The following is an 11,485-nucleotide window of genomic DNA, read 5'->3' on the forward strand; positions in this document are numbered from 1 at the left end:
GGTGCCGCCCTCCTCCCCGCTGCCGTATAAAGTCTGTTTCGCAACGTTGCCAACAACAAACGCTCCTGCTGCAGACTGCCTGGACACGCTGAGGGAATATTCACAGCACCCGGACTACAAACATTTATCACGCTCGCTCTTTCTCTCCGTGGGATTAATTTTGGATTTGCACACATGATTCCGGAGGAAAGTTTCGGCTCCGTCGAGAACAGGTGAGATTTCTTGCTCGTGTTTTCTGCACTCGAGATTTAGTTTTATGGCTGTGTGAGCCATGTGCATGGAGATCATGTGCTGGGTTGGGAATGCTGCTCGTCCTTTGACCCCTGCATTGCGATGTGCTGCTGATGAAGTAAAATCACACTTTATGAGCCTGTATTAATGACTTTAACCGGCTGATATGCGGATATTTTCAGCACCAAGTACTTTATATGCATGTGCCTGAACTATTAAAATTCTTTAAAACATGCATACCATTAAACATTGACAGAGTATAAGCATAATACAACTTTTAAAATTGATGCATGCATCATTTAAGACTCATATATACTCCCAGAATTCCAATTTTAGGAGCTGATTGCGCAATATTGTGCATGCATGTTGCACAGGCTGCAGGGGGGCTATGTGTGGACCATGACATAATATAAGCAAGAACTTTTTAACCCGAGGGAAATTCTTTCTCCAGAATTACTGTAACATTAGACTAACAACAACCGAGTATTATATACTAAGTGAAATATTAAAAACGTATGAGTGAATGCAGAAAACTGTGATAGAATAAAATTAGAGATTTGTAAAAACTTTACTACAGTAAAATAGAAAAAATAGTACTGGCAATGACACTGAAAGTAATACAAGTTTGCATTGTAGCAGATAATGATACAATTCCACAATATATTAACATGTGATGCATATGATCAATATTTGTCAGGCTTAATGTGCCTCTTTATTGTATCACAGTCATCCACATGCAACATAATTGCTGAACTGATAACTTCTTTTTTCTTTTTATCTGACTTTTCTTTGACTTTCTCATTACTTTGTAGGTATTTTAACAACATTTAATGAAATTGGGTAATATAATTATGGTCCTAGTTATTCAAGAATCCAGCAGGTGTATGATACGACTAGTGTTTATTCATTTATTTGATTGCAGAACACAAAAAGCTGATTGTTCTGTCTTTTCCTCTCAGGATGCAGGCAGTGGGTCTGGCTCTGGAGGAGTTGCTGGTGACGGCTCAGAAACAAGACTGCCTGACTGTGGGCATCTATGAGTCAGCTAAACTTCTAAACACGTGAGTTGAGAAGATAAGATTTAGCTTCACGATTCCTAAAATGTAGAAACTTAATTTAAATTTTCGGAAGATAACCCCTCATCTTCTTCTCTTTCCTCCCCAGAGACCCGGACAGTGTGGTCCTGTGCGTGCTGGCAGCTGACGATGCAGACGACGTGGCGCTGCAGATCCACTTCACCCTGCTGCAGTCCTTCTGCTGCGACAGCGGCCTCACCATCCTGCGAGTCTCAGGGGTTCAGCGGCTCCAGCAGCTGCTGGGCGCTGCTGTGGACGCCAACAGAAACCAGGAGGAGCACAGAGATCTCCACTGCATGCTGGTGACGGTGAGTCGATTCAGCACAACAAACAGCCCTCTGTTATGTAACTGCAGGGCCAAAGTGGAAATGTATCATCACAGATTATTTTCATGTTGTTCCACATTCTTGGCAGCATCTGAGTTAAGTTTAATTGCACTTTCTGGAACTTTAAAAACTATATTTACTATTTCCACAATATCCTTGTAATTTATTTTTATATTGTGGATTGCGAGAGCTTTCTGCAGACTAAATTCATCTTAAATATGAAATATGCAATGTATATACTGTACTTAATCATAAAAATGACCAAGATTTATCATGAGAAATTAAGAAAACATGCAACTTGAAATACTAGCTTCTCCAACAACAATGCTTCAGCTAGTATGCTCTCCTCTGTTTTTGTTTGCCCACTTCATGTTTAATAGGGTTAAAATTAATCCTGAATGTTTGCCGAATGAGTTAGTGTCAGTGTATGAGTTGTGAGAAATCATTAATAATCTTTTAGAAGGGAGTAGATGATTGTAACGGTCAATTTGAGCAATATTTAAATGGAGTTTGGTAGGCAGAAGGCAGGAAATCACTGAACTCCAGCTCTTTACATCGACAGACTACTGATGGTTACAAACAGCTGATCAACTAATAGAGTAGGAGTTGTTGTCACTTGTTATTGTCTAATTGTTATTGCTGTAGTACTCATTTAAAGCCTGAACTTGAATTTGATGTTGTGTTTGTGTCCCGTGCAGAACCCCCAGGCTGATCACTGCAGACTACAAGAAGTGGGAACCTATTGCCAGGAGAGCCGACGCCTGGACCAGTGGGTGCCCGAAATAGTCCTGCAGGAACGCTGAAGGGACCTGCACCCAAACTCATGAACAAAAACAAGAGCTTTCTGGGTTCAGATACTCATGAACCTTTGTTGCTCATGCAGGGATGGCCTGGAGTGGACTGGGCTGGTCTACCCTGCAGGAACCAAGGACTCTGTTTCATTGACTGGCGAAACAGTCGGAGTGGAGACTGGTTTACAAACTCTGTTTTGTGCAAAAGATACAAACAGAAAATCCCATTCAGGCCACATTGTTTTTACAGTGAAACTAAATCCAAGCTTCTATGTTGTGCTTCTGTTTGGCGCCTTATGGGGTGTGACCATCATTAAGAGGTGTAGTAGCATCAACAGGAACGTATCCACACCCCAGCTACTTCTACCTGGAAAACCTGTGTGTTTTCTATGGAATGCCGTAATGAAACTATGCCCAACATTCCTGTGTATTCTCACATGGGAGAGTCCTTCGAGAGGAGAGGTGTGTGTGTATGTGTGTGTGTGAATGCGTGGTATGTGTGTACAATGCTTGGGTCTTTCTTTAGAAAAGACTGGGCGTGCAGCGTGTGCATTCTTGAAATGAGCAGCTGAACCTGCGGAGGAATCGTCACCATGGAAACTGAAATGGAAATGATGTTGGGAGTTAAAGTCACACAGGATTTTTATTGGCCAGAAAAATTGCAGAACATGATGTTTTTGGTCAGGGGAGGATACAGAACGAGTGATATAATGACCTGTATGTGATCTGATGAATGAATTGGCTGTAAATTCTCATTGTGCTGCAAAAGGAAACTATCTTTGTGCCTTCAGGAGTGCTGCTGTTTTGATAAAATGCTGTTAAACTAATATGAACATTGCTACACCAGTAATTTATTGATTGTATGTATTTTTTTTGTGTAGCTATTTATGTGCTCAATAAATTATTGTATTCATAACTGATTTGACTGCTTTATCAAGAACTTTGTGCTTAGATTTCTAAACAAAAGCCATGTGTGCGTAATGAAACTGGAGCTACAGCTGAGTCACGCAACTACAGTTTACATTCGGGTTGACGTAGTGGAAAAACATGCACACTTATGGCAAGGTCTTTGTCAGTGACGAGTCCTTACAACTTCCTTCTTTGTAGTAAACAAAAGTCAGTCAGAGAGGGAAACTGGGGTGGAGACAGAAACTCTTTGTGTTGGAAGAAACGGGCAAAACAAGCTGATGCAGACCTTCTGTCCCTGCAAGTCAAACAGGAGGGAAAAGCTGCAGGAGTGATGCAAGATTCCTTTTAAATTTTTTTATTTAATTTCTCTCAAACCCTTTGCATTCTCGTTTTTAAGTCGCCTTATGCAGATAAACTTGCAGATGCATGTGCAAATTTGTCCTTGTGTAACCCCACCCATGCCACATTATCTTTACATCATCAGGTAGCAAGATGTTCCTGCAATACAGTACAAGTGGTTTTTATCCTCCCCTGCACCCTCCTTTCGTTCTGTTTTGCTCCCCGCTCCACCCTCGCTCTCACATGTCTCCTCACAGCTCAGCCTGCGCAGCAGAAGAGAGGGAACATTCAGGCACATGGACCTCCCATTTGTTTACCATCAGCTGGACAGGGGCGTGACTAATGAGAGGACTGACCTCTGATTGGTTGTGGTTCACCCACCCTAAATATGATTGGCTTTGACTTGCAGAGGGTTTGTGTGTGTGTGTGTGTGTGTGTGTGTGTGTGTGTGTGTGTGTGTGGGGGGGGGGGTTATAGTTTGAAACTTGGAGGAGACTCGTGACTGTTGAAGCAGTGCTTCAAAGGGCACAGAAACGGCCTGAGACAGAGGACTTATAACAATGACATTCCTTTCAAATGACCTAAATGGTAGGCTTAACGTAGCCGTGCCCTTTGTTTACACTGTGCAGACAGTTTTCATCGTTGTACTGCACACCATGTACCTGTAAGGGCAGCGAGCGTGTGTGTCCATGTGCAGTGTGTATCTTTACAGTCAGTGTGAGAAAAAGCCAGAACCTCCTACTCAGCAGAGCTCAAAAGACTAAATAAAAACACAGAAAATGAAGTGAACTGGCAGAGTGCATTCAGTGCAATGCAGATCTCTATCAAGCAGCAGATGGTGAAGCACCTACTGCAATGCAAACACCAGATGCAACCAGTGGAGAAGTTTTTAATGTAGTTTTTTATATAATATAGTAGCACAGGTTTTCTTATCTAGATGTATGCAAACTTTTTTTAAAGTGTTTTCATACAGTATAGGTTCAATTTATGCAATTCCATTACTGTTTATTGACCCCAGTATGCAGAAACAAACCATTTTTACAATAGGCTAAAATAACACGTTTATACTGCATGCAAAAACAAAGTGCATGATTTCTGCCCCAAACTGCATGGATTTGTATAAAGTGTGCATGTCTGTAGAAAAGAGACTCATGGGCACTCATAGATCTCATTTTCATTCATTTCATTCATTCTTTAGGTGAAAGATCAAGAGACCTCTTTGAAAATGACCATGTCAGCTTTTCCCTCACCAAAACTGAGTTTAAATCTGTTGCATTATTTAATCCACTCTCCAATAAGAAAGCACAACATGGTTGGTACCAATGCTGCAGGTCCACAACTTTTATATGATAACAATGTCTTTACTCAAGCTTTAAAACCAAGCTTATGAAAGACAGACAAATGCAACACACACACATACATGCACAGACACACACATGACCAAACACATGATCCCCTCCAGGCTCACACTTGGCAGAGATAAGAAACTATAGCTAATAATTAACAAGAGTCTACAGTGATGCTTGCAGGCTGCTTTGTGAGACTGCAGCGCTATTCATGTCGTACCAGTCTTATTATAAAGAGTTCCCAACTTAGAAATAGTGCTCATGTTGTAATTCTAACTGGGAGACTCAGATTTTTCTCCCATGTGTCCAACTTGGTACTTGCTAGATGAGCTGGAAAACAAAATAAGTCGGCTATGGTTGCCTCACATGAGTGAATGACTGTTGACCAGAGAAAAAATTTAATGTGTCAAATGATCGAATTAATCCTCAAATTGAATTTTGTAACTGTACAGTATTTTTGATTAATTTTAATTGCTGATGTTTAGCAGGTATTAACAATCTGCACCATCTTATTTTAGCATGCTAACAAGTGATAATTAGCAATAAATACAAAGCACAGCTGAGGCTGATGGGAATGCAATTATGTTATGCAGGTATTTGGTCATAAACAAAATTATCAGGTGTTGGCACCAGACAAAAAAAATTAAACAACCAGTGTGCAGCATTTTGTGGCACCTGGCGGTGAGCTTGCACATTGCAAATGCCTCATCTGTCTCCTCTGTGTAGGAGAATCTATGGTAACTGTGAAAGTTGCGCAAAACACAAAAGGCTGTGCCACTCTTTGGTTTGTCTGTTCTGTGGAAACATAATGATGCAACACGCTGGGTGTGGATGAAGACCGCCGCCCTCTGTGGACGTAAACTGCTCATTCTAAGGTAATGAGAACACAACAATTGTTTTTTTCATTTTTATTTTTTATTTTAAAGCTACTACAAGGAACTTTTATAATGTGTTGATTTTGAAGCGATCATGTATAGACTGAAAAAATAAAATAAAAATAAAAATAAAATAAAAAATAACACAACATACAATGTCAAGAATAAGAATATCAGAATAGAAAATCTCCTGCTTCTTTTTAACTGGCTAATGTACTACTCACTGTAACTTTGCCTGGGAAAATGTAAGCGCAGGCTTGTTTCATATGATTTCATGGAGAATCGGACCTGGTGACAGACATTAAGAATAAACATGTAGAAATAGCCTTGTGCATCTTGTGGATGATCTCATCTGTAGGCCATAGAGACATCTGTATTAAACTGAGACTGTTTTATAACATTTTAAAAATCCTTGTAGTAACCTTGAATCCTACGGATTATTTTTTATTATCGTCATATGAATATTACATGTTCAATTTCTGCCATATTCTGCCAATAATTCCAAATGAATCTTATACAGTGGACCTTTAAAGGATCACCAGAGCTGTTACAGTTCATCCATCAATGTATGTCACAAATATTTTGACAATTATCTTACATGTGTGGTCTCAACTACTGGATTAGTTGTTGTGACAATTAAATTAGACAGGGGTTCCCAGACTTTTAAGTCCATGCATGCCCCTCCATATCCAGACCAGGCTGATGTGCCCCAATCAACATAGGCTATTTTTATCTGTTGCCACGGTGAAGATGGCAAATTCAGATGCTATTAAAGATCTTACAACAATCTGAATTAAAGTGCCCTAATACAGGAAGTTCATTTTTTATCATGTTGTTCCTTTAAGGTTGCAAACCCCAACTAATCACTCTCTCTTAGAGGTCCACATATGCGAGTGTGTGTTCATGCAGTGCACACACAATCTGCTATGTAAAGAATGAGACGAGAAGAGAATGACACATGCATAGGCTCAGAAACAGATACAGTAGGCGCACCCACTTACTGAAGACACAGAGAGAGGGATGCGTGAGTAGGCCCAGTAACCTAGTAGTGAGAATAAGAATACTAAAATTACATCTCCATTACCTTTATTCTTTAATCTTTAATACGCTTAGTAAGAGCCTTTTTTTATACACATGGGTAGTTTAAATTGGGATGAGACAACTACAAAAAATAAAAAAATAAAATAATTTTGCTGGCCGATATATATTTTTGTCATCATGTTGCAGGATGTAGGGAAGGGAAACAGGGGCTGGAAATAGCCCCGAGGCTGGCAGTTTGAGACCCCTGCCCTAGAGGCAGCTGGTACACCCCAAGGGGTGCATGCACATGGCTTTGGGAAACCCTTTAGCCATTTAGACCACAAATGTCCACCTCTTGGTGGCTCTAGATGAAAGGTCAGGGTCATCTGAGAACCGTGAATGTCTGCAGAAAATTTCATGGTAATCCATCCAATAGTTGTTTAGATATTTCTGGATCAAATCGGCCAGCTGACATTTCCACCTACAGAGCCATGCTGCAAGATGATTAAAAACAAAAATAAAAATGACACAGGAGAATTTGTTATTATATCATCTTTTTATTAATGTTATCTACTTCTCAATATCATCTTTTTAACAGCAATATCCACAAAATATTAACAGTGTGCAAGAAAACATGAGTTATGGCACATCAGAGAACAGTTACAAAAAATAGATATATTTTCTTCATAATCAATCAAGGCAAAAAGATACATATACTGTATGCATACACAGGAGATCAGAACACAAAAGATGAGTCTCGGGAAGGGCTCAGAGCCGATTCAGTGATGTTTGATTTCAAAGTCCACCAGTGAGGAGCCTCAACTCTCCCCACCTGACCAGAAATCCATGTCACCGGGCTCGCTTTGTGTCACAACACCAGTGGATTTCCATCTCGAGCCATGTGTTCTACTTTAACACTGTTCATTCTGGTGATCTGATAACCCCAAGACCAGCATTAACACAATATACGCCACTATAAGGCAAACTAACAACCAACCAATCAGACAAACTGTCAGCCAAACCTGTCAGCGACTCAGGCCGGCTGTCTCTGATTGTTAAGCCCAACCAGCTATGGAATGATTGAAATAAACAATAATGAAAAGAAATGTCAGACATCCCCAGGACAACATCAGCTTGTGTGTGTGTGTATGTGTGTGTTGATATGTATGCATGCTTATCTTATGTCGTGTCAATCTTTTGCAGTTGTAATGCTCTTTGACGTTAGATGCACCTTGCCAAGAAATGACAAGGAACTGCCTTTCCTTTCCGAACACTAACACTTCCTCAATCTTAAAATAGGCAAGATTCTGGGGAAAGTCACTTTATCCCGCATCAGTAATTCTGAGTTACTTCCTACCCGTCACTGCAGTTTGCACTCAGGTTTCTGTTTGTGTAGAAACCATACCTCTTTAGCTGGTCCCTTGTTTTTTTGATTAAAGATCTAACTATTTCTTCAGTTATCTCTCAGATAAGGTCATGGACTTAAACTTTATTTACAGTTTTCATGTCTGTTTGTTGAATATGAAGCTACAGCCAGCAGCTCATTAGCCTATCTTAGTATAAAGACTAGAAAAATAGGGAATAGTTTGCCTGGTTCTGTATAGAGAACCATAGTGAAAGTGGAACAACAAAACTTGCAGTTTCTCATTTGGTCACTTGTGTCTGGCTCCAAAGGTGAGCCAACCTCCCTAGACACCCATATGTGTCTGTGTGTCTGTAATAACAGCAGGACAAAGAGGACTGAACACTGAAGAGTTTTTAGACAGCACAGATTAAAACTAGAGAGTTGTAAAATGACTGTAGAAGAGAGCGCTGGTGAGTTTTGCGGATATGGATGACATATGTAGCCTCACTGCTACCGTTGCAAACAAAGGTTTGAGTTTTCTACAGCAGCTGCTGTAGTGGATGACAATTTATCTACCTCTGAAAGACACTTCATGTTTTCAGAATGAGCAATGAAAGAAATGTTGCTGCTCTGAGTTACAGAAGCTAATGCAAGGCTAACCTGGATGTAGCGCCAGGACTTTGGCTCTCTATGAAGATAACAAAATCCTCCAAACAGCACTTCTAAAGATCGCAAATTAACACATTACGTCTTGTTTGTATTATCTTTCCAAGAACTAAAGTGACAAAGAGACCAGTTGCTCTCTTTTTGGGGGGTTATAAGCCAAAATATTACTTGCTGCTAACTTCAGATACATATTGAATGAACAGATATGTGAGTGGTATCAATCCTCTCATCTAACTCTGCAAATAAGCAAAAAAGCATATTTCCCAAATTTTCAAACTATTAATTTAGGTCTCTAAAGCGTAAAAGAGAAATAGTGAAAATAAACTGCAGCTAATATATTAAAGCTGAGCCCAGTACCAACCAACTAAAGGAGTAAGTAGAATTTGTCAGCTTTGTGACTATTATGGGGGTTACTATTGGTCATCACATCAAAAATAGCTTCCCACACTTCAACTGAACAATTTTAGCTTGTGACAGAGTCTGTTTCTACTCTTCTCCAGAATGTGAGCATTAACCTCCGGCTTCGACTGATAATAAGAGCGAGCGGGGGCCATGCATGACTCACACAGCATCACATGACCTCTCCTCCGGTCAGACTCACCCTGACCTGGAATTGTGGGGCTGCAGCACTGTAACAGTACTATGTGACACTCTGCACTGCCCTGGAGGCGCTGTGTGTTCAGAAATACAGAAATACACTCTCACACACAGACCACACACACACACACACGCATGCACCTCTGCTTTCGCTTCTTCGCCTACTGCTCTGCCAGATCATCCTTTTTAGCTACCACACACTAGCACCCGACACCCCCACACACACACGTACACACGCGCACACCCTCAGCCCTCTCTATGGCCTTCTTCCAGCTCCTGGTCTCTCTGTACTTTGGGAACGGCCTGCTCTCTCTGTTTGGAACAAAGGCAAATGAGTGACGAAGCTGGGCTTTGTATCAGCAGCCGCCCACAGTGAACAAACAGTGATGTTAATTAGTAATTTAACCCTGATTTGAATTGTAAATTTGTATTTTTGAAAGAACAGCTTTTGGTTCTTGAGAAATATGCTTATTTGCTCTCTTTCAGAGAGTTAGATAAGGACATATTAGTCTCATGTCTGTATGGTAATGAAGCTAAAACCAGCAGCAGGTTAGTAGGTAGGTTGACATTAAGACTAGAAACACAGAAATGTTACATGTTGTAGCTGTAGCTTCATATTTACAGGCACAACAATTCAGAAAATGTGAAAATTTAAAATTTTGCATAAATAAAATGATATATAGGTCATTGTATGTAATATATTTAAGACTAAATACAACACAAAATCACTTTTTATTGGGTATTTCTGCAAGTTGTCCCCAGCAGACTGTCTGCTTTTCAGTTTTGGACCCAACAAGACACAAACAACTGCTCAACACCTCCAAAATTACTCCTGACTCCCTGATGTCAGTGTAGCAGGTGGCTCATATTGCCCTAGTGATTAGAGAACAGAAAAGCAGCAGGTTCAACTCCCCTGACAGTCTATCAGCAGACATAAGTCCTGTCAAAATGACTCCACCCTGCTCTGTCACTGTATCTTACTCCTGCTGACAAAAGCCTCGGCTAAAGACTCACGTGATAAATATGATGGCACAAAGCTCCTTTCTTTCAGCAAATTACCGTCAAAAGCAGCTCTCAGAACTGAGCCTGACCACTCCTTTATCCTTTGACTATGAAACCCCAAACACAGCTGCAAGAGAGTGTGTGTTATGTGCATGTGCGTGTTGTCCTAGGTGCCTGTCGCCCACCAAAACCAACACTTGAGAAAAACTGCTCTGGTGTTAAAGGATAGATCAGGAGGTTGGTTTTTGCCACTGGAATGAGGTCCGATGTTGATTCATCCTCTAACAGGATATGATCCTAAACCTAACAGGGCTGTTATTTCTATCTCACATTATTTTAATATATCCTCATCAGGCGTTTGTATTTGTATCTGTGGTGAAAACCATCCTCCACTATCGCAGGCCTCTAAAACCTGAATGACAAAAATAAAATAAATGAAGACAGACATGATCCTGACTGACAGAACAGAATAAGTAGTACTAAAAAAATCCAACATCCACAGAGGGGGGATTCTGTGTTAAGATTTTTGTATCTTACAAACACTGTACAGGGTAATACTCAACTGACCAGGTTCCATGGACTCCATAGAAAGAAGAAACTCAAAAAATAAACCCAAAACAGCTACTCTTCAACTTATCACTTCTGCACATGTCGGAAAGAAAGTTTATACACTTAGTTTGTTTCTCTTGACTTCATTTTTTTTCACTTCGTCTTCAGTTTTTACAATCAAGTTTGGTTTGTCAGAGAGGAGGAGCATCGAGGAGGAGAGGAGGGGAAAAAACCGAGAGGGGACCGCTGGCCCTGACCAGTTTGAGCTCACACTGAAGCAAGCTCTTCTACTGGGGAGACTGGCCGAGCCAGGTCATATTTATTCTCATTTGATTTAAAGCCAGAATGCATTAAAACAAGACATATCCCCCTTCTTTGCATGATCCAGTGCAATATCTCTCAATTTTTGAGCA

General features: G+C 40.5%; 1 protein-coding gene across 1 annotated transcript; it reads left to right on the plus strand.

Annotated features, from left to right (window-relative positions):
- Positions 1-51: 51 nt before the first annotated feature.
- Positions 52-3,344, plus strand: LOC146310968 (growth arrest and DNA damage-inducible protein GADD45 beta-like). The gene is made up of 4 exons (XM_084742104.1): positions 52-212; positions 1,191-1,292; positions 1,396-1,615; positions 2,332-3,344. Exons 1-4 carry the CDS (start codon positions 175-177, stop codon positions 2,434-2,436), a joined length of 465 nt encoding a protein of 154 aa, XP_084598230.1. The 5' UTR covers positions 52-174; the 3' UTR covers positions 2,437-3,344.
- The last annotated feature ends 8,141 nt before the right edge of the window (positions 3,345-11,485 follow it).

The sequence above is a fragment of the Lutjanus erythropterus genome, chromosome 18 (genome assembly GCF_056507025.1).
Source record: "Lutjanus erythropterus isolate fLutEry1 chromosome 18, fLutEry1.hap2, whole genome shotgun sequence".
In the NCBI taxonomy this organism is placed as follows: Eukaryota; Metazoa; Chordata; class Actinopteri; order Lutjaniformes; family Lutjanidae; genus Lutjanus; species Lutjanus erythropterus.

Excerpts from the sequence above, each read along its gene's own strand:
- LOC146310968 (XM_084742104.1), top strand. The coding sequence starts at position 175 with ATGATTCCGGAGGAAAGTTTCGGCTCCGTCGAGAACAG. Across the intron at positions 213-1,190 it reads TTCGGCTCCGTCGAGAACAG|GATGCAGGCAGTGGGTCTGG; the intron begins GTGAGATTTCTT and ends TTTTCCTCTCAG. Across the intron at positions 1,616-2,331 it reads TCCACTGCATGCTGGTGACG|AACCCCCAGGCTGATCACTG; the intron begins GTGAGTCGATTC and ends TGTCCCGTGCAG.